The sequence below is a fragment of the Macrobrachium nipponense genome, chromosome 19 (assembly GCF_015104395.2).
Source record: "Macrobrachium nipponense isolate FS-2020 chromosome 19, ASM1510439v2, whole genome shotgun sequence".
In the NCBI taxonomy this organism is placed as follows: Eukaryota; Metazoa; Arthropoda; class Malacostraca; order Decapoda; family Palaemonidae; genus Macrobrachium; species Macrobrachium nipponense.
In genome coordinates this window covers 58,342,323-58,366,593 of record NC_061088.1, presented here as the reverse complement: position 1 = coordinate 58,366,593, position 24,271 = coordinate 58,342,323, and the positions used below count along the sequence as shown (strand labels likewise).

The 24,271-nt window shown below is 43.2% G+C and overlaps 1 protein-coding gene across 3 annotated transcripts in view; it reads left to right on the top strand.

Annotated features, from left to right (window-relative positions):
* The window catches only part of LOC135217351 (WASH complex subunit 4-like), a 953,363-nt gene that overhangs the window by 359,342 nt on the left and 569,750 nt on the right, over positions 1–24,271 (top strand). For all 3 annotated transcript variants that reach the window (XM_064253202.1, XM_064253195.1, XM_064253186.1), the window contains one exon: positions 21,095–21,280. In XM_064253202.1, the coding sequence (XP_064109272.1) occupies positions 21,095–21,280 (186 nt within the window). The remainder of the gene's footprint in view (positions 1–21,094; positions 21,281–24,271) is intronic.

Sequence of the window (24,271 nt, the reverse complement as noted above, 5' to 3'; positions counted from 1 at the left end):
TATGTTGGAAATAGTTAATTGAGGTGGCTACTGCCCTGACATCATGTGCTTTTGGGAAAGAGTCAGGATTGGCTTGTTTAATGAAGTACAGGATTTGTTGCCTGATGCCTTTAATAGATAAAAGTGCCACCTTTTTCTCTCTTAAAGAGAGGACCCGATGAGGATGAGGAGGTCCTGGACAGAAAAAGGCTCGTAAGGCTGAAACTGGGCAAAGAGATAACATCTTGTGGAAGGGGTAGTACATTCCATGGTCCCACCTCATCAAAGGATCTTCATTTTTTGCTATAAAGCTACGTTCCGGAGAAAGTAGCACTTCCCCTGTGGGAAGGAACTGAATATGATCCGGATCTCTGGATAAAGCCGACAGTTCTGAAATTCTAGCTCCTGAGGCCAAGCTTAATAAAAATAGAGTTTTTCTTAAGAGCATTATAAACGAGCATGTGTCATTATCGGTTTCTGAAGCCAGTTTTAGAACATCGTTTAAGAACCATGATACTGACGTAGGCCTTACAGAAGGTCTAAGTCTAGCACATGCCTTGGGAATAGACGAGAAGTAGGAATCCGTCAAGTCTATGTTGAATCCAAATTGAAATATCTTTTCAAGGCTGACTTGTTTGTCGTAATCGTGCTAGCTGCTAAGCCTTTTTCAAATAGGGATCTGAAAAAGGATATAGCTGAATTGATTGTCATGATCCAATATCTGATTCTTTCAGGAAGGTTGCTAAACTTTTTGACAGCAGCATCATACTGTCTCAAAGTTGAATCTCTTTATCGGATTCCAAGAAGAGAATATTCTGAGGGTCAATATTCGCATCCCTTTTCGCTGCAAACTTCATGAAATCCATAAAGTTAGGGTTTTGAGAATCCCTGAGGAAGCGAACACAGTCTTCGTTTGTACTGACTGGGAGAGCCTTGGGATTGGGGATCCGAAGAGGGCGAAGACCCAGTTCCAGAATGAGAGGGTACCAATTGCTCTTCGGCCAGTTTGGGGCTACTAGAGCCCAACTTTGACCCTTGAATGTCCTGAGTTTGTTTAACACTTTCATGAGAAGATTCACTGGAGGAAAGACATAAATCTTCTCCCAGTTGTTCCAGTCTAGAGCCAGGGCGTCCGTGGCATAGGCCAGAGGGTCCAGGTTGGGGGCCACATAACACGGGAGTTTGTGGTTCGCTTGAGATGCGAAGAGATCCACCTGTAGACCTGGAATTCTCTGAAGAATCCATTGGAACGAACTGTTGTCCAGTGACCATTCCGACTCTAGAGGTACTGATCGGGATAGAGCATCTGCTATGACGTTTCTCACTCCAGCTATATGGGTGGAGGAGAGATGCCAACTGAACTTGTCCGCCAGGGAGAAGATGGCTACCATGGACATGATTTAGATGACGTGAACTTGGAGCCTCCTCTGTTTACACAATGTACTACCACTGCGCTGTCCAGGACTAGCTTTATGTGGGAGTACTTTGGCGGACGTAACCTTTTTAGAGTCAAGAACACTGCCATTGCTTCCAGTACGTTATTATGGAACTGACGGAACTGAGGTGACCACGTTCCTTGGAATTGGCCTTCTCGAACTGGGAATATCCTCCCCAACCGCTAATGAAGCGTCTGTGTGGATGGTGATCCCTGGTGGAGGAAACTGAAGGGCACTGACAACGACAAGTTCTTGACTTTTGCCCACGGCCGGAGTCGATTCTTTAGAATCAGAGGGACTGAGGATAATTTGTCCCTGGACCTGACATTTGCTCGTGAGCGCCAGATTCTGGTTAGGTCTTTCAGTTTGGCTTTCATTAGGATGTTCGTCACTGATGCAAACTGGAGGGAACCCAGGATCCTTTCCTGAGATCTTCTTGACGCCAGTTTGTGACTCAGAAATTGCTGACTGACTTCGCTATTTCCTTTCTCTTGGATGATGGAATCGACAGAGTATGGGAGGATAGATTCCATTGAATGCCTAGCCACTGAAAGTTTGACTCTGGAGTGAGTCTTGACTTGGTCCTGTTTATCTTGAAGCTAGATATTCCAGGAACTGAATCACTTTCAGTGTTGCTTTGTTGCATTCCTCGACTGTTGAAGCCCAGATCAACCAATCGTCGAGATACGCTACTACCATAACCCCTTGCGATCTGAGTTGTTTTGGCCACTTACTACTTCCGCCAGCTTCGTAAACACCCTGGGTGCTACGTTGAGTCCGAAAGGAACTACCTTGAAGGAGAATGTCTGGTCTCCTATCTTGAAGCCCCAGATACGGACGGAAGTGTCTGCAATAGGGATATGATAGTAAGCGTTGGTAAGATCGATAGAGGTGGTGACGGCCCCACGGGGAAGTAAGGTCCGCACCTGCGAGGATCGTGAGCATCTTGAACTTGTCGCAGCGAATGGCTAAGTTTAAGCGGGACAAGTCTAAGATTACCCTTCTTTTTTGTGAGCCTTTCTTTGCACGCTGAACAAGCGTCCTTGAAATTTTAACCTTTTGACTCTCGCTATAGCTCCTTTCTGAAGGAGATCCTCCGCATACTCCGTCAATCCTTGGAAAGGAAGTTGGCGGAAAGGTCTGGATGGGGGTGGGTTCACTAACCAGCTCCAACCCAGGCCTTTTGACACAATGCTCTGAGCCCACTTGCTGAAGTTCCACCGGTGGCGAAAGTGAAACAGCCTCCCTCCTACCACCTGAAGTTCTTCATTGGTTCTGGTAGCCTCCTCGGCCTCCTCTGAAATGTTTTCCCCTATTAAAGGGACCTCACCCGATCCTCTCCCACGAAAGGAACGCTTACCTCTGCCTGCTCCCTTACCCGAGCGGTCATACTTCTGTGAAGCTTGACTCTCGAAGGCTTGATTGTAAGCTGGAGAGATGGCGTAAGAGGTGGAGGGCTGAGGCTGAGGGGAGATAACGTAAATCGGCTGTGATTGAGCCTTTGAAGTGGAAGGTTGGGCTGTTTGCACTAAGGGACCGCCGCCGGAACTTGCTGAGAAAAGCGTGGCTGCTTTTTCTGGTAGGGCTGGAAACGTCTGGGTTTCCTTTGACCCTTACCTCTAGCTGCTAGATCTTGCCTCCTCTTGGCCGTAAGACCCCAACGGTCCTTAAGGCTCTGGTTCAGCCTCGTAGCCTCTGACTGAACTTCCTTCACCATCGCTTCTGGGAAGAGGTCTGCTCCCCAGATGCTCGACGCAAGTAACCTATTCGGCTCGTGCCGAATAGTTGCTTCTTGTAGAACATGCTTCCTACAATTCGTCCTAGCAGTGGCAAACTCAAACATATCTGACTATACCGTTTGAGTCAGGGATTTGGTCATAAGCTTGAAAAGCGGCTCTGAACCATAGGCTATGGTGGCCACCTCGGTCATAGCCATGGAATTAATCGATCTGGCTAATCGCGATTTGGCGTCAAATTCAGCCTGAATAAGGCTATCTGGAAGCCTGGGTAGCTTTTCACCAAACTGCTCCATAGCACAGTCCGGTTTGAGTTTGCCAGCTGAGAAGGTGTTAGGTAAGTCTTCCCACAATTCTCCGGCTGAAGGAAGTAACGGAGATGTAGGATCTGCTTCCTTCAGTTGAGGCATGGGGTCCCCCTTCTGGGCCGCTGGAATGGTAGACGTCGCGATCTTTGTCAGGAAAGGGAGCGGGTACTCTCAATCCATCGTAAAGATCGTAAACGGACTCTTGAAAGGTTGGATTTTCGTATTGGAACAATCCATGTCCTCTAGACACCTGAGCCATTCTCTCTGAGCCTGGTCACGTGAATAGAGGACTGTCTCCTTTGGTACTCTATCATCCCGAATCATGGCTGAGGCGGTGAGCCTTGCGTAGCCGATGAACGGAGGCTGAAGGTCTTCCGGGTAGAACTCGAAGTCCTCGATCCTCCGAGTTCCAAATTCCGGTATAGAAATGAGTCCGTCTTGGAAGGGGGCGTATGACGCTACTCTCCAAGGGTTGTTCATTGAGAACGGAGGTAGAGAGTCATACGGGGGAAGCTGGGCTCCACCTGTGTTGACAGGTGGAGGAGAGGCTAGAGGAGCTTGACTCAGCCCGGCTATAATGGTGTCTTGAGAAGTAATCCTATCCGACAACCGAGAGATCATTTGTTCCATGCTACTTTTCAGAGACCCAACCAGGTCGCCTACCTGTTGTAACAGACCAGCATTGGAGTCCAAAGCCGGAGCTGCTGCGGAGGTGGAGGGGTGGCTCTGAATTGGAACCAAGGGTAGCGGAACTGACGACTCTGCCGGAGTGTGAGATCTCTCTCTGGAGGATTTACTCCTCGAGGACTTAGAGCCGGACCCAGAAGCTTTAGATCTGTCTGCTCCGGGATTCCTAGCCGGAGACTTACGAGAGGAGGATGACGCCGAAGCCGTCTTCTTAGACGACGACGACGTCTTTGTCAAGGATTTCACTGCTTGACCCTTGACCTTGGGTCTAACTGAAGCGTTAGGAGGAGTATATAATTCATCACCCGTAAAGCCTTGGAAGGATGGAGAGGTTGCAGGAGTAGAAGAAACAGTTGCACCCAAGGGTATCCCTTGGGTGTCCACCTTACCTACCTCGACCAACAGGTCGTCTACACCTACCATAGGTTCTACATTAATATCCAACGTCGCGACTTCCGAGGAGATGTCCTGGCCTTGGTCAGTCAATGAGGCTGCCAGCTGTTGCTGGATGAAGGCGATAGTCGGGGCCGCCTCTACTGGGTCGACGTATCCTGTCGCCTTGCCTCCGGGGAAGATTAGTACCGCCAACTTCTTCTCCAGGATGTAGGGCATACCCTTGGCGGCGTTCTTCCCGAAACCGCCGACCCAGGCCCGCAGGGTTGCCAGTGCGGTATCCCTCACAGCCGGCGCCTGGAAGAGAGGGTATTGATTAGATTTAAGAATAACTTAAAACTAAAGTTAACTTAAAGCATAACTTAAAATTATAGGGGCTATAAGGTCCCTTGAATTTACCTTAAGTTAGAGTGATTGATGTAAAACTTAAGCACTATAACAGATGAGGACCAGCTACCGGAGATGGAATACTTACCCCGTCTAAAAGCTGGCTCACCAGATCGTAACATATGGTACACGTCTCATGGTACCAGACCTGGATGTCCCCGTGCGGAGTCGCGCATGGAGCATGGGACCGGCAAACTTCGTGTCCACATGGGTCCTGAAGTGTGGCGGCGCATCCCGGATGCTCACAGTTGGTGGTCTGTAAGTGGAAAGACACATGAGTATCTTAAAGAATATCACTTACAGGCTAAAGGACAGAAGAACTCCGTTGCATGCCGGAGCTCGGAAAAAATTCGGGCATAGCCCCTCCCTTAAACGCCTGAATAGGCTATAAACCCCGGAGGTATCCGGTGAATAAGAAGGGAGGGGGAATGGTTTAAGGTACTTAAATAAACTTAACATCTTAAACCTAAAGCTCGAACGTACCGGACTAAGTCCAGTGCGTGGCGGAGTGTATAACTCAGTGAAACGGAGAGGTTAGAAGGGACCGACTGTATGTTCCAGTCCACCCCGTGGGGTAGACTAGCACCTTTCCGCTAGATGCCAGGTCTCCGGTGGTAGAGGAGCCCTAGTAAGGTGGGAAAGAGCAAGGGGCATACAGACTCGGGCTAGTAACGGAGCGACGGAGTAGTAACGGAGAGGGGGAAAGGCCAGTCCCCCCCACCTTACCATCCGACCGGACCGAGAAGCCGGAGAGGTCGAGTCCAGTCTGGGTCTGTCCCCGTCCCTCTCCTACCCCCTCCGCCTGGGGGGAGAGAGGGAGGCAGGCTCGGGTATGCGGAGCGAGCATGGGCAGGCCTAACCACCCCCCCGACCCTATGGAAGAGCGGGAGGGGGGAAAGGTGACTGGACAGGCGTCGGCTGCCTCGTGATCACATAGTGACCACTGGGGCGGGTTTTAAAAAACAACCACTAAGCCTAAAACATAACCAACTGATCAGAGAGATGCTATCGGGAAGCAACCGAGCTGACGAGCGGTAACATAAAGGCCCAATGGGCCATGACCTAGGCTAAGCGAACCAGACGCCTAACTAACCTAACAAAATCACATAAATAATAAATGAATAATAAATGAAAGAAAGAAAAACAAAATAGTAGGAGAAAAAATCCAGGAGTGTACGACTAACCCGAAGGCAAGTCTACCACTCAAAGCTAGCCGAGGCCGATACTAAGAGCCGTGGCTAGGGTCTGGATGGAAGAGCCTACATAAGGTAAAAGACATGCATGCATGACAAAACCGTGTAGACCTTACCCTAAACAAAGCGGATAATAAAATAGAGCGTACAAAATCCAGGGGATGTTCTGGGTATGGGCGACCCAGAACGGACCCACCACGAGGCAGAACCATGCTGCCATGCTTCCGACCTAGAGATCGTATTTATACCTAAAAAACGGCAAATACGTGCTCAGGGCCGGAAAAAACCAAATAGCAATAAACACTGAGTACTTAACTTAGCTGCTGCGATGGCTGCACGCTCCATGGTAATAAAATCCAAAAGAAAGGGCACAAAAACACAGAGAAGAAAATGGCACGTGTGTATCGTGTGCGCTAACTGAAAAGGATAGCCACCAGAGGCGCAGCAGTCGGCAGCATGGGATGGAGTAGTAGTAGTACTTGCTGCCCACCCTGTGGGTCGGCTCTCCTCTTGGAGGGATTTTGTAGTGGGAGAATTCTATTGGCATTTGGCTCGTGGTAGTGGTCTCACTCGCCATAGTGTTCATACCGACACCCTCTTGGAGGGTGAGCGAGTCAGTTATACTGACCTTTTTCTTTATTTATTTATTCTCTGGTATGTGTTAGTACATTTACCCTAGAAATAATAGATTAAAGGATATTTCGCGCAGCGACACGAGCTGAGCCCAGAAAGATATTATATATATATATATATATATATATATATATATATATATATATATATATATATATATATATATAGTTTACTACATCATCCTACATACTACATACATACATACATACATACATACATACAGGCGGCCCTCGGTTAGCGGCAGGGGGTCCGTTCCTGTCCACCGACGCCAAGCGATTTTCGACGTTGAGCGATTTTAAAGCCTACGGCCGCCGCACACCTGCTTTCAAAACTCTAGACCAGTCAAAGGCGCCGTAATCCCACAACGGCGCAATAAGTAAAATTATATTTATGCAGTATAGTACTATAGAATTTACTGTACAGTACTTGTGGGTGTCTAGAGTTTGTAAAGATATAATAAAGTTTATACAGTGTACAGGTAGGTGTAGTGTTCAGGCTATGATCATTAGTCTTACGATATTCCGATTTTATGAGAGATCAAATTACAATGGCCTAACTTTATCCATCTTCTAGTTACATAAGTTCAATAACAGCAAAAGAGAATGATGAAAGTGTGGTTTTAACGTTATACTCGTTGCGTGAACGTGTACAGCCATGAACAACCGAACGAGAAACGACTTTTTTTTTTTTTCTAAGTACAACCGAACTGGATAACATCTGTTTGGCTTGTATTTCGATCATTGTACTACAGTGCAACATTGCCGTATTTGTTATAAATGGCGTTATGTATAGAATAGAACTGAGATATCTTAATGTAATAACTTTATTCGCTATAGATCAGAGATCAATATAGATTAAAGATCAACCGGGAAATATACCGTTAAATTTAAACCTAGTTATAACTGAAGCTGAGAAAACTGTTCAAGCTGCTAATGACTATTATCGTACATCGGCAACAAGGATAAAACTGCAGTAAACGTCTGCCATCACACACAACTGTAGATAAAATTGGGATAAAATCATTTTAATCAAAACTACTGTGCTTGAAAGAACACATTTTACTGTTGGTTTCACGCCGATATAAGATAAATAACGTAAAGTTCGTATTACGATGATATAAAGGATTACGTATTGCGAACGGAATCACGTAATTTTTTACGCAATAAACATGCCGCCAACGTAATCTGTTAACGAAAAAAGTAGTAGTTCACATTCACAACGAGACATATTCAAAAAATATTTCCACCTAAAAACACGCTGTATAAGGAAAAATAACTTTGTCTCATATAAGTCAAGTATATAGATATTCGTTTATGCTAACTAGAAGCAAGAGCATTCGCTCAGAATTGCGTTATGGTGAAACAAACTCGTATTCATCAGCTGATTTCAAACCACAACATTGGCCGCTCCGCGGAATACGGGCTTAAGTTTGCCGTAGTATTTTAAAATACAATAATATGAGAATACATACAATATTCTTGGATACAGTGAAATAATGTATAACTTTTTAAAGGATTTTTGGAAAAGATGCATAATTAATAAAATAACACAATGCATTTTTCGGAACTGGTGGACAAGAACGAACATGAAAAAAACATCCCCTGACAACGTGGAGCGTAGTTACAAAGGCTGCCTTAATTTGTATCGTATTTCTGTACAAAAATGAAAATACCTTTACGTAATATATTTTCATACACATTTTAAACATAAAAAGCATAAACATTTAAAAAATCGACACATCGATCGCTAAATTTGCACTCTTTTTATCTCGATATTTTCGGAAGAGCTGCAGACGGCGGCATACAAGAACGAACTTGAAAAAAAACAACGTAGTTGATAACTTGAAGAGGAGTTTCAAAAGCTGCCTGTTTATCATATTTCTGCACAGAAATAAAAATACCCTATTCGTAATACATTTTCATACACATTTTAAACATAAAAGCATAAACATTTATAAAATCGACATCGATCGCTAATTTGCACTTTTTTTAAATCGATATTTTCGGAAGAGCGGCAGGCGGCGGCTTACAAGAAAGAACATGAAAAATATCGTATTTGATAACGTGAAGGGCAGTTTCAAAAGATGCCTTTGTATCATATTTCTGTACAGAAATAAAAATGCCTTTCACGTAATACATTTTCATACACATTTTAAACAAAAGCATGAAAATTTATGAATCGACACATCCATAGCTAAATTTGCACTTGTGTAACTCGATATTTTCGGAAGAGCGGCAGTCGGCGGCATACAAGAACGAACTTGAAAAAAAACAACGTTTGATAACTTGAAGGGGAGTTTCAAAAGCTGCCTGTTTATTATATTTCTGCATAGAAATAAAAATACCCTATTCGTAATACATTTTCATACACATTTTAAACATAAAAGCATAAACATTTATAAAATCGACACATCGATCGCTAATTTGCACTTTTTTAAAATCGATATTCTCGGAAGAGCGGCAGGCGGCGGCTTACAAGAAAGAACATGAAAAAATATCGTATTTGATAACGTGAAGGGCAGTTTCAAAAGCTGCCTTTGTATCATATTTCTGTGCAGAAATAAAAATGCCTTTCACGTAATACATTTTCATACACATTTTAAACAAAAGCATGAACATTTATGAATCGACACATCCATAGCTAAATTTGCACTTATGTAACTTGATATTTTCGGCATAGAACAGCGTCAGAGGCATATATTTTACCCTAATACCTACGTAATAAACTCTCCACAAAATTTGTAATAATAATTTGCATAACCTTTATGGTCTGAACGGCATTTCTACAAATGTATGGACTCGTTAGACAACGGCGCTAGCGGCGCTGTTAACTGAAATTTGTGCTGTAAAGATACCTTTAAAATGCCTTATTTTTTTAATGAATATTTTTGACAACCGCCGTAAAACCGATTCGCCGTTGAGTGATTGCGCCGTTAACCGCGGGCCGCCTGCCGTATATATATATATATATATATATATATATATATATATATATTATATATATATATGTATATTATATATATATATATATATATATATATATATATATATATATATAATATATTTATATCATTGCCTGAGGTATTTAATGATCTCTGAAAAGGATTTCCTGGATGAGCCTAAACTGCAACGATTGTCTTGATGTTTACCTTATTTTGAAGCTGTTACATTAAACAAGAATATTTTCAATATGTATTTTGATAATTATGGGCATCAGTTCTCATCATTTAAGTGAGTTCTCTCTCCATTCTTCTCTTTCTGTGCCTTTTGTGCCTGAATTCTCTTCAGGTCAAGCTCTTAAATCTGTCCTCTTTTTCCATGAATTCTTGGACCTTTTATGGGATTTTGTTCTCTTCTTTTCATATCTACTGTTTTTCTTGTATTTCCAAACCATCTCACTCTGTGAGATCTTAGTCTCTTTTCCAGCTGTTAGACACCATATCTCTCTGCTTCCTGTCTTTCATAATACAATCTTCCTGCTACAGTATGGACATAAATGTTAATTTTGTTGTCACACTTTCTATTGCACATTGAGGTATAGATCTTATGTACTTGTCATAAACTTTTTGTTTTTTCTAGTACACAGTAGGAGATTCTTATATACCAGTAGTCTAACTATATCTTGTTTGATTTTATTCAGGCTGTTGTTCTTTTTTATGAATTCCTTTCAGCCAGTTTATATCCAAGGTAACAGAAATTTTGTTCCCCTTAATTATAAGACCTGCCCATCTTCCACTACGTATTTCTCCATTTTCATCTTTCCTCCATTCACTCTTCTAATACATTTTGGTCATTGCAAGTCTTACTTCATGTATATTTTTTTATCCTTAGCATTCTTGTGATATCATCTGTAAGATTTGGTATTCATTACAGATTGCACCCCATATCTAACCTACAATATTCACATTAGTGAGGAAGTTTTTTATTTTATTGAAGTGACTTACCAAGCAATTACATAGCTGTAAGCTTCCTACTACAGAACTTTGCTGTAGTAGGGGGGCTTGCGTGGTGCAATGAAGAATTGGCCAATGGTGGTGGGGTGATTTCTTCACTCTGATAGGTACTGCCATGTCACTAAGGTAAATTCAGAGCATCTTGACTAATCTTGGTACTCTGTATCACCTCCTCCTATTTTCACTATTTCTCTTCTTCCTCAGTCAGGATGGATTTTGTTGATGACCTTAGCATGAATTTGGACACGCTCTAACTACTCTCTGGATTTGAAGGAGGGTGGAGTAGGACAGCATGCCTCTCCACCCGTAGAACTGGTTGAGCAAGGGGAAACTTTTATGTCAAACCCTGTTCTCAGTGCTGGGTCCGATCTCGATGGACTGATGATCCCAAGGTATGCGATGTGGGTTGTATATCTTGTTTGGGCCCCTAGGGTGCCCCAATAAGGGAATTACTCTCTAAATGTGGCTCTGTGGTGGGTACGGGGACAACCTAGATAAATCTGCTGTTTATTTTTCTATGAGGAACTTGAAACCCAAAAATCCTGATGACCAATGAACAGAACCAGATATGGGAAGGACTCTTCAATCCAGTGTTGTTACACTGGGACCATGCACTCCCTGTCAAGGGAGAAATAATTTATGTGGAAAAAATCCTTAGAAGGATCTGGAGGATGTGTACCTAATGAATTTCATAAATATCTAACTCTGTATTGCCTTTGAGGATGAAGTTATAAATATTTTTGAAGTACACAGGGTTGTAAAATGCTTTTGGATGGAACTTAAGATATTGCCACATGGTAGAAATAAACTTTTGATAAAGACTAGATCCTAAGAAAAGGTGAGAAATTGAAATCTCTGAGTTACTGGGAGGAGTTCAAAGTGAATGTAAACCACATGGTACCTTAAATCATACCAAAGGAATTATACATGCCTCTCATCTTATGATTCATGCTGAAGAAGAACTGCAAGATGAGCTTAAAGATCAGGGGATATTGAAGGTGGAAAAAAAAGTAAACGGGGCATGGTCTCCTATGCCACAGTTATTATTAACTTTCAATTAATCTAAATTACCAAATTTTATTAAAGCAGCATGGTACAGATATAAAGTGAAACAGTATGTGCTGAGACCCAGGAGGTGTTTTTACTGTCAGGAATATGGACATATAATTGGGTCCTGTAGATCCAACCTCTCAATGTGAGACTGCCTTGATGTGGTAAGGGGGCTCCTGAACCCCAGGAATCTGTTCCCGGGTTTGAGGCAGTCTCTTATATATTTGGACTAATTTTGTGGAGTTTTCCATCTTTTGTAAAATTTTACTGCATTGGTGATTCTAAGAAGGGATCGTACTTTGGAAGGGTTTCGCATTCGAAGCTATTGGTGGGAGTTGTGGCGGTTGAGCCGCCACCCGATATGGTTTGAACCTAAGAGATAGTGATGTGATTTTCCCATTGCTATGTGGAGGGCAGAACCATCTGAGATCAGCCCATTGCAATCCAGGGGAAGCTGGTGTTTTGGGATGGGACTCCTGGCTTTTGTCTGGAAGCCCACCAATATGTTTGAAGTGGGGAATCAGTCTCCATGAGTTAGGAGCAGAACTCCCAGCAAGTGGATTGGCTTATACCTGGGCTATTGGGAGTCAACTCTCACTTGTGCCATTGGTGGAGAATGCGAGTATATCTGACTGATCCATGATACTTTCTCAATCTTCCCAAGCAGTAGTTGTTGTGTGTGTGCTTATCCCCCCCCCCCCCCCCCCCCCCCCCCCCCTCCCCCCCCCCCCCCCCCCCCCCCCCCCGCACTTTTTTCATTTAAATTTTCATGACTCTCTAATACAGGCAGTCCCCGGGTTATGATGGGGTTCCGTTTTTGAGACGCGTCGTAAACCGAAAATCATTGTAAGCCGGAACATTGTCAAAAATCCTAAGAAAACCTTACTTATAATGCTTTGGGTGCATTGAAAACTCTGTAAACTGCATTCTTATTGCATTTTTCTTCCAAAAAACCTTCAAATATTGATTATTTTGCATTTCAGGGCTCAGCCCGTGTCGCTTTGTGAAATATCCCTTCAGTTCATATTTCTAAGGTAAATAATGCTAACATTACCAGAGAAAAATAAAAGAGGGGAATGTCAGAGTATCCTGACTTGCTCACCCTAAATAAAAAGAGGGTGTCGGTATGGTACTGGGGCGAGTGATACCACTACCTCTTGTCATTTAGACCTCTCCTCCACCAAAATCCCCCTGCTAGAGAGAGCTGGTACACAGCCCGCGCAAGCAACTACTACTACTTACTCCCCCACGCTAACACCAGCGCCTCTAGTGGACATCCTTTCCGTTAGCGACACCTTGCCCGCATGTGCTTTTTTCTCTCTCGTGTTTTGTGCTTTCCATTTGGATTCTACTCATCATTATGGAACTCCAAGCCATCGCTGCAGCTAAGTTAAGTACTGCCTAAGAGTTACACGTAAATTTAACCAGACAGGGCCCGTTTTTAACCGTTTTTTAGGTATTATAACGGTACCTCCTGCGTCTTGGTAAGGCTCGCCTGACCAGCTCGCCTCGTGTTTTTCATTCTAGCTTCTTCGGTCTTCCATACCGTTGTAGCTAAGACTGTGCAGTATTTATGATTGATTTTACATGTGGTGCAAGGTGCGCTATTGGTATTTATATTTATTTTTTATGGCATTGTATCTTGGGAATCTTATGCCTTTATGTCTTAGCTCAGTGTTCATGCATGCATGTGCCTTTGTCTAGGTCTGTTAGGCATGTGGGGTTATATTTCTTTCTTTAGTCCTACCTCCCTGGCCGTCGCCCTCCGTTCCTACGTATCGGCAGAGGCCAGCTCCCGAGTAGTTGGGCTTCCTACCTTCCAGGTAGTTTAGCCTAGCTTCTCTAGAACACTTCTTTCTCTTTCTCTTTTGATTCCCTTCCTTTCTATCTGATACGATGTTTTATTTATTATGTTGCATGTTAAAGACGGTTTGGGCTAGCCTAGGCTATCTCAATTCGCCTGGTCTTTCCGTCCGCGTGGTCCTACCACGTTCGCGGTGGGCCAGATGATCGCCATGAGCCACTAACTCAGTCCCCCCTTCTTGCTTCCCTCCCCCTACCGGGGGGGAGGCAGGTCTTGCTCGCTCACGGTTACCACGGCAACCAACTGGGCTCTCCTCCTCTCTTCCTCTCCCCCCAGAGAGGATACAGGAGTCACATGGGGGGGTTCCTGAATCTGGCTCTTCTTACCGTTCTTTTCCTGGGTTCCAGGGGCGGGGCCCTTGTGCGCTCGGGCTGGGTTGGCCACCTCGCCCGATCGTACTTGGCCTTCCTCGGGTCCCTCCTCAGCTCTCTCCTACCCCGGTCACCCCCGGCATACCCACTGCGCCAGCGGCGGGCTCACTGGCTTCGCCAGCTCTTGGGGGTGACGGAGAGTAGCCCTTTACATGCTTCTGTATATATATATTGTTATTTTATTACATTTGTGTTTTCATTATGCTATCTATTACGCTAGACCGGCGGAGTGCCTGCTCACCATCCGGGTTCTCCTCCTGCCTGCGAAATTTTTATACGGAGGAGCTAAGCTCCGCCTACTTTTGTTATCGGGATTAACCCTCTCATGTTCCTCCGCCGTCCTTGTACTCCTCACCCCGGTGTATAGACTGTTGGCTAGTTTGGTGAAACTCCTTACTCCGGTGTCCGGGAACTATCTGACTAGTGTACCAGGTCTTACGGACTTATCTCTACAGGAGAACAGGAGAGGGCTAATGCCCAAAATTTTTTACTCCGGCATGCAGCGGAGTATTATATCTCTTAACGGGCTAGTCCTGTTAGTAACTGTCGATACTCATGTATCTGTTCACTTACAGGCTACCAACTGTCAAGAACTTGGCTGCAATGCCATATTGCAGGACCCCTGTGGCCACGAGGTCTGCCAGACTCACGCCCCCTGTGCCATCTGCCATGGTGACATGGTGGTATGGCATCACGAAGCCTGCTCCATCTGCTACGATCTGGTTGATCAGTTTTCCTCCGGAGTAAGTATTTACCGGAGTATTGTGCTTATAACTGGTTATTCAAGCAACCTGATAAGAGATATAAATATTATTTAGTTTTAGATACTTAATCGTATAACTTTGGGGCTTCATTGTAAGGATTACAATGACCCTCTCATCCAGGCTGCCGCCGTGAAGGACGCCGCATCGGCTACTCTGAGGGCCTGGGTCGGCGGGTTCGGGAAAAACGTGTCCAAGGGGCAGCCGTACATCCTGGACAAGAGTATGGCTGTCCGCCTCTTCCCGGGCGGGAAATCGACTGGATACGTCGACCCAGCAGCGGCGGCTCCATGCATCGCCGCCATTCAGCAGCAGGTGGCGCAGGCGCTGGCGTCCCAGGGCAACCCGGAGATCGCCGAAGAAGTGGCTACCCTGGACCTGAACGTAGAGCTAATAGCAGTAGGTGAGCAAGGTAACTTGTTAGTTGAAGTAGGTTTGTTGGGGGTTCAAGGGCTTCCCTTGGGCTTGTCTTGATCATCTTCCCCTATTCACTCTTATTCTTCCTTCCAAGGTTTTTCGGAATCCGATGTTCCGGTCAGGTCGGTATCCACTTCAGCAATCCCTAAAGTGAAAGGGAAGTGAGAAGTGAGGACCCTAGAGAGGACGTCTTCTAAGAAGACCACGTCTTCCACGTCTCATAAGTCTCCGGCTCACCACCCCGGAGCAGAGAAATCGAAGTCTTCTTCGACTTCACGCTCTAAAGGGTCAAGAGGCAAGTCCTCTAAGGATAAGGCCCGGGCCTCTACAGAGCCCGAGCCTTCAACGTCCACTGGAGCACGTCCCAAGACTCCCATGTCTATCAGGGACCCTAGTCCCTTCGACACAGAGGCATTTACTGCGAATATAATGCAGCAAATGGGAAATCTGGTCGGTAACTTAGTTAACGACAGGTTTGATCAGATGTTCTCTCGCATCTCCACCTCGTTCGAGGAGTCTGGTCAGTCGATCCGGAGTATTTCAGAGCGACTGACAAATCAGGAGAATCTGATGGCGGGCCTCAGGGAGAATCCCGCAGCAGTTCTCCCACAGTCAGGTATGGTAGTACAACCCATGCCAGACTATGAATCCCTTCCTTCCTTCACGGCGAACAATCCATGGAGGGTTGCAGCTTATGCCCCCTTTAAGGACGGCATGTTGACTTTGCCGGATTGTGGTACTCGAAGAATAGAAGACTTCGAGTTCCACCCCGCCAATCTCCAACCACCCTTCATGGGCTATGCTCGTCTGACAGAGACGGCAATGAGAAGGGAGGATAGGATCCCAAAAGAAACGGTCATCTATAGCCGGGATCAAGCCCAAAGGGAGTGGATCAGAAGCTTAGAAGATTGGGACTGTGTTAATACCAAACTTCAAGCTTTCAAAAGCCCATTCACCATCTTTGTGGCAGAGAAGGGAACGCCCATCCCCTTCACCACAAAGCTAGCTGAGTTAACCCTACAGGCCGCCATGAAAGACGAGCCTATACCCCAGCTTAGGGAGACAGAGCCTACATCTCTTCTCCTTCCAGGGTCCGAAGACCTTTGGGCAGATCTACCGGCTACCTTTACAGTTGGAAAGCTCAAACCAGATTGTGCAATCGCACAATTTGGAGAGAGACTTCCTAGGCTGTCGGATAACCTGATCCAAGCAGAATTTGATGCTAGGACTAGGTTAGGGAGGACTCTTAATGCCCTAGTGATGACAGAGGTTGCTGCGGTAACATACGGGACGGAACCTCTGTTTAAACTACTAGCTAAAGCACAGACACACACCGTTCAGTGTGATCTGTACAACTTTGTTATGGCAAGACGCAACTGCAGAAAACATGTACTGCAGGAGGCCACGATCCGTCATGAGCCAAACAAGCTGCTTGCGTCGTCCATCTGGGGTGCTGACCTCTTTCTGGAAACGGTAGTGAATGAGGTCCAGCACGAAGCAACAAAGCTTAATCAGAGCCTTAAAGTCCGCTGGGGACTCTCTTCTAAGAGGAAGCCTGATCCTACTCCTTCGGCTTCAAAGAAGCTGAAAAAGCCTAGAAAGTTTCCACCTTTCCAGGCTGCTCAGCAACAACAAATGGTACAAGCCGTACCTATGTCCCAGGTGGTTCAACCATCAACATCGAAGAACCAATCCCAGCCAATACTTCTACTGACTTCGCAAAACCAGCCCTCGACCTCATACGCAGTATCTCTGGCCTTCAATCCAGTTTTTGAAGGCCAGGCGTTCCAAGCCTTTAATAGGTTTGGAAGAGGAAGTAGGGCTAGAGGTACATTTCGCCAGTGAGGTGGCGGAAGGGCACCTAGCAGGGGCAAACACTTCCGGGGAGGACGTGGATCACGCCCTGCCCCAGGTCAGTGAGAACCCTCAGGTAGGAGGGAGGCTGTTTCTCTATCGTCACAGATGGGGGTTCAGCAGTTGGGCACAGAGCATTGTGTCCAAAGGGCTGGGATGGAGCTGGAACAAAGGTCCCCCTCCATCCAAGACCTTCCTTCAAGAACCAACAAAGGAATTGACGGAGCATGCACAGGGACTCCTTCAGAAAGGGGTAGTATGAAGAGTCAAACATTTAAAGTTTCAAGGGCGCTTGTTCAGCGTGCCAAAGAAAGGCTCAACCAAACGAAGAATAATCTTAGACTTGTCCTGTCTAAACTTATTCATTCGTTGCGACAAGTTCAAAATGCTGACTATCTCGCAGGTGCGGACCTTACTTCCCCGTGGGGCCGTCACCACCTCTATCGATCTTACAGACGCATACTATCATATCCCAGTTGCAAGACACTTCTGCCCGTACCTAGGCTTCAGACTGGGAAGCCAGGCATTCTCCTTCAAAGTGATGCCCTTCGGGTTGAACTTAGCCCCCAGGGTGTTCACGAAGATAGCGGAATCAGTAGTGCAACAACTAAGATCCCAAGGGATAAGGGTAGTAGCGTATCTGGACGATTGGCTCATTTGGGCAACAACCGTCAAAGAATGCCTCAAAGCCACAAGAAAAGTAATGCAGTTTCTGGAACATCTGGGGTTCCAAATAAACAAAGCCAAGTCCAGGCTAGTGCCGGAATCTTGCTTTCAATGGCTTGGCATTCAATGGGATCTGAATTCCCACACTCTGTCAATTCCGGTGGTCAAAAGGAAAGAAATAGCCAAAGCAACAAGGCAATTCCTCAAATGCAAACTGACATCAAGGAGAAACCAGGAAAGAATCCTAGGCTCTCTCCAGTTTGCATCGGTTACAGATGTTCTGTTGAAAGCAAAATTGAAGGATATAAACCGAGTTTGGCGTTCAAGAGCGAACAACAAATCTCGGGACAAGTTGTCAACCATCCCGTCGATTCTCCGCAAACGACTCCAAGAACCTGTCCAAATCGGTCCCTCTTCAATTTCCCCCTCCGGCGTTGGTTATCCACACGGACGCTTCTCTAAGTGGGTGGGGAGGATACTCCCAGTTCAAGAAAGCACAAGGGACTTAGTCACCTCAGTTCTGCCGGCTTCACATAAATGTATTAAAAGTTATGGCAGTATTCCTCACATTGAAGAGGCTTCTACCAGCCAAGAAATCCCACATCAAGCTGGTTTTGGACAGTGCAGTAGTAGTACACTGCATCAACAGAGGAGGATCCAAATCAAGTCATGTGAACCATGTCATGATAGCCATTTTCTCACTAGCAGCCAAGTACAAATGGCATCTATCCTCCACTCATCTAGCGGGAGTAAGGAACGTGATAGCAGACGCCCTGTCTCGCTCAGTTCCTCTAGAATCGGAGTGGTCTCTGGACAGGCGCTCATTCCAGTGGATATGCCAAAAGGTCCCAGGCCTCCAGGTGGATCTTTTCGCATCACAATCGAACCACAAGCTCCCGTGCTATGTGGCCCCCAACCTGGACCCTCTGGCTTATGCCACAGACGCCATGTCCATAGATTGGAGTCAGTGGAAGGAGATATACATCTTTCCTCCAGTGAATCTTCTGTTGAAAGCCCTGAACAAGCTCAGGTCTTTCAAGGGACAAGTTGCTCTAGTAGCCCCGGACTGGCCCAAGAGCAATTGGTTCCCTCTTCTTCTGGAATTGGGTCTCCGGCCTCAAAGGATTCCCAATCCCAAACTGTCTCAATCAGTACAAATGAGGACTGTGTTCGCTTCCTCAGGAATTCTCAAAACCCTAACTTTATGGACTTCATGAAGTTCGCGGCTAAAAGAGATGCACATATTGATCCTCAGAATATCCTTTTCTTAGAATCGGATAAAAGAGAATCAGCGTTGCGTCAGTATGACGCAGCAGTTAAAAAACTAGCAAATTTCCTGAAGGAAATGGATTCTCGAACCATGACTACTAATCTAGCTATATCCTTCTTCAGATCCTTATTTGAAAAAGGTCTAGCAGCTAGTACTATTACAACTAATAAGTCAGCCTTAAAGAAGATATTCCAGTTTGGCTTTTAGATAGACTTAACAGACTCTTATTTTTCGTCTATTCCTAAAGCCTGTGCTAGGCTCAGACCATCAAAGAGACCTAGCTCAGTCTCATGGTTCTTAAATGATGTTCTCAAACTGGCTTCAGATACTGACAACGATTCATGTGACTATATACCACTCTTAAGGAAAACATTATTCCTGCTCAGCCTGGCTTAAGGAGCCAGGATATCTGAACTGTCGGCTCTCTCCAGAGACTCTGGCCATGTTGAATTTCTTCCTTCAGGAGAAGTTCTGCTATCCCCAGATTGTAGTTTTTTGGCCAAAAATGAGGACCCCTTAATGAGGTGGGCTCCTTGGAAGATCCTCCCTCTTCCTCAAGACCCTTCTCTATGTCCAGTGACGACCTTACGAGCCTATCTGTCCAGGACATCTTCTAGGTCCTCAGGTCCCCTATTCATAAGGGAAAAAGGTGGTACCATCTCCTTAAAGGGAATTAGGCAACAAATTCTGTATTTTATCAAATAAGCCAGCCCTGATTCATTCCCTAAAGCCCATGACATCAGGGCAGTAGCCACCTCAATTAATTATTTCCAACATATGAATTTCGATGGCCTAAAGAAATATACAGGCTGGAAGTCGCCGACAGTTTTCAGACGTCACTACCTGAAATCCTTGGAATCTCTTAAATATCCGGCAGTGGCAGCGGGAAACACAGTTTCTCCTGACACTGTCTTAGTAGTTTAGTCATAGATCCAGATCTCCTTTCTACCTGCCTCACTAACATTTTTCCTGTGATCCTGCCACCAGGCTCGACCCTCTTTGAGCCTTAGCTGCCAAAAGGCTATATCGTGATGTTTCCCTTATTTTTATGCTAGGGTTACTCACTTGTGTATATATTATATTATTCTAGTTTTAAGTTATCATAAGTTAGCAATAAGTACATTATTAAGTCCTATTACGTAATTTAAGGCTAACATAAGTCACTATGCATTAGTTTAAGACTCTATATGATAACTTTGTATACATTTAAGCTAGATTATACTTATATTTTATACTTTTGTGTTTTCTTATTACCTCTTAAATGTTACCTTTTCTCCAAGCTTGTGGCTAATTCTCTGATACTGTTTCACAAAGCGACACAGGCTGAGCCCAGAAAAGGGATTTTGATGAAGGAAAAATCTATTTCTGGGCAAGGGCCCGTGTCGCCCAGTGAAATCCCCCCCTGTTTTCTCTCCCACCCTTGTGCCCAAGCTTGTTTTTCTAACGTCAAGGATGGCCACTAGAGGCGCTGGTGTTAGCGTGGGGGAGTAAGTAGTAGTAGTTGCTGGCGCGGGCTGTGTACCAGCTCTCTCTAGCAGGGGGGATTTTGGTGGAGGAGAGGTCTAAATGACAAGAGGTCCGTGGTAGTGGTATCACTCGCCCCAGTACCATACCGACACCCTCTTTTTATTTAGGGTGAGCGAGTCAGGATACTCTGACATCCCCCTCTTTTATTTTTCTCTGATAATGTTAGCATTATTTACCTTAGAAATATGAACTGAAGGGATATTTCACAAAGCGACACGGGCCCTTGCCCAGAAATAGATTTTTCCTTCGTCAAAATCCCTTTTACGGGCATATAACAAACTGAGCTCTTTGCCAAGTTGTTCCTCTTTTTCCTCAAAAGTAGGCAGGGCATTGTTACCCAGCCAAAATAAAACAGAAAAATTAGCGTGACTCGTGAATTTCTGAATTATAATTGCCAGGTGAGTTAAATTCTCAGCAATATAATTACTGGGTAAGTATAATTGAAACTTTGCTTTATTATAAAAATTCATTTTTTATATAAAGTAAGTGCTTTATTATAAAAATTCATTTTTTATATAAAGTAAGGCCATTCTTTTTCAGTTTAAACATGCAGAAAGAACATTTGCATAGTATAAAGTTGTAATTTTACTGTAACCCTTTTTTTTTTTAGATTCCTTGCATAACACTGACAGCTTCTGTGGTTTGGCTTGGTGAGAGGTACATAGCTACAGTTGCACCTCCTTTAAATCAGCTGTTTGACCGTAAAACTCAAGATATGCTGTTAGCTCACCGGACCAATCATTTAGCTCAGAAAGTCCAGACTGTAGCAAAAGAAGCCCAACTTGTTAATTTACAGGTATGAAAATGTGCTAAATGTAGATTTGAGTTGATTTTTGTCATGTTTTTTGTATGATGATTTTGTAGATGTGCAGGTCCTAGGTCTAGAATTTCAGGTACAGTACAATTACAATAGTCCAGGAACATTGGGACCAACAGGGTGTTGAACTAGCAAAAATGCTGGACCAACAATTGGGCCCATAAAATCCTGGTTAAGACTAGAATCAGCCTTAACCCTTTACTGCCGACTGGACGTATTTTACGTCGACATTTTTTGTCTCTCAGGTGCCGACTTGACGTATTTTACGTCGACATACAAAAGTTTTTTTAAAAATTCGCGGAAAAATACTTTTAGGCCTACCAGCCAAAAACTTGAATCACGCGCCTTGGGGGATGCTTGGAGTTCATGGATCAAGGTGTTGTTTTGTTTACAATCGTTACGCAGGCGCGCAAGCACGAATTTCTTTCTTGCTGCACTAAAAAGTATCTGTGACACATCTCTGAAATTATTTCGTCACTTTGACATAATTTTTGTACCATTTTAAATTAGCCGTTACATGGAGTATTATATATGAAAATGTGCGCAATTTTATGTAGAATACAACAAAAAAAATCTCATGATTGTAGCTTTTATCAGTTTTGAGATATTTTCATATAAATAACGATAAGTGCCAAAATGTCAACCTTCGGTCAACTTTGACTCTACCGAAATGGTAAAAAAACGCAATTGTAAGCTAAAAATCTTATATTTTAGTAATATTCAATCATTTACCTTAATTTTGCAACTAATTTGAAGTCTCTAGCACAATATTTTGATTTATGGTGAATTTATGAAAAAACTTTTTCCTTACGTCCGCGCGGTAACTCTTCCGAAAAATATCATACATGCGATTGTGGTAATGTTTGCACCATTTTAAATTAGCCGTTACATAAAGTTTTATATATGAAAATGTGCGCAATTTCATGCACAATACAACTAAAAACAACCCATGGTTGTAGCTTTTATCAAATTTGAAATATTTTCATATAAAAAATAAGTGACAAATTTTCAACCTTCGGTCAACTTGGACTCTACCAAAATGGTTGAAAAACGCAATTGTTAGCTAAAACGCTTATACTCTAGTAATATTCAAGCATTTACCTTCATTTTGTAACAAATTGGAAGTCTCTAGCACAATATTTCGATTTATGGTGAATTTATGAAAAAAATAAAATTTTCTTCATGTCCGCGCGGTAACTCTTCCGAAAAAATCATACGTGCGATTGTGGTAATGTTTGAACCATTTTAAATTAGCCGTTACATAAAGTTTTATATATGAAAATGTGCACAATTCCATGTAGAATACAACAATAAATAATTAAAGGTTGTATCTTTTCTCATTTTTTAAATATTTGCATATAAATCACGATAAATAAAAAAACAAACGTTTCTGTCAACTTGACTCTACCGCAAATGGTCGAAAAACGCAATTTTGTAAGCTAAAACTCCTACAGTCTAGTAATTTATTCAGTCATTTTTTCTTCATCTTGAAACAAATTCGATGTCTCTAGCACAATATTTAGATTTATGGTGAATTTAAAAAAAAAACTTTCCTTCCCTCCGCGCGCGGATTCTCCGCCACAAATCTCCGAAATGCGTACATCCCATTCTCGGAATATTTGCTCCATTTCATATTAGGCATTTCATAGAGTTCTATATATGAAAATGTGCGCAATTTCATGTAGAATAAATCAAAAAATATTTGAAGGTTGTAGCTTTTCTTATTTCCGAAATAATTGCATATAAAAAAATATATATAAAAAAAATTCGACATTCGGTCCAATTTAACTTGTCAGATATGGTCGAAAACTGCATTTGTAAGCTAATACTCTTACAGTACAGTAATATTCAATCATTTGTCTTCATTTTGAAAGAAATTGGAAGTCTCTAGGACAATATTTAGATTTATGGTGAATTTTTTAATAAAATATTTGTTTACGTCCGCGCGTTACGAATTCATTCATTATTTTGTGATAATATTTTCTCTGTGTTGCTTTTATCATTTTACAATGTGTTATATACCAAAATGATTGTAATTTAGTGTACATTACAACGAAAAAAAAAAGTAACTTGTTACCTTTAACTGTTTTGCGCACAGTGTGATTTGAATACAATTATATATGAAATTTCGTTTTTGCGCTATTATATATCGCATTATTTATATACGATAATGATAATTTTTTTCATTTCTGATGGTTGCATACTAAACTTCAGCCAATGACAAAAAAAGGAGCCAAAAATGAACTCTTAATCTTGAAAAATAAGCGCGCTGTGATTTTTTGAAAAAAAAAAATTTTTCCGCTTCCGCGCTCACTCTGAAACACCTCCGGCACACGGGAGACTTTTATTTTTTTACCACTTCAGCGTTTAAGGGTTAATTACCATAGATTATATTTATATTTTTTGTATGTTCTAGTCACAAAATAATATTTAAGCATTATTATGATAAATAAAAGAGTTTATTAAAAAATTCATTTTGAAAAAATGATAAATTTAATCGTCACAGTCTGGGCTAATATATGCTAATGCATAGTATGTACACCCATGACCGGGCTAAATTTAAGGATGGCCAATTTAAAAGAAAAACTAAAAAAAACTCATCAATGGAAAGAGGAAGATATGGATGTATATTCACATGTTATAAGAAAAATTCTAAAAAAATGTATGTACCTTCCACAGAAAGTTGTAAATGAAAATTTCCCACCCCTTGTAGGCATCTTTTTCCTATGACAGTCATAAAAAATATACTAATTTTACAAAGTTGTAAGTGTTCTTTCAAATATTTTTGTTTATTTTATTTTGTCAAGTTCAAATTGCTGCTCAAACAATATCATAAAAGATAAGCAATAAAACTGAGAACAAATTCCTAGCATATTTATTGTAACATATTTATGACGCATCCTTGGATGGGAAATTGTGACGACATTCCCCTTACTACCTCGAGCAAGACTGACCACTCCTCAGCTCACT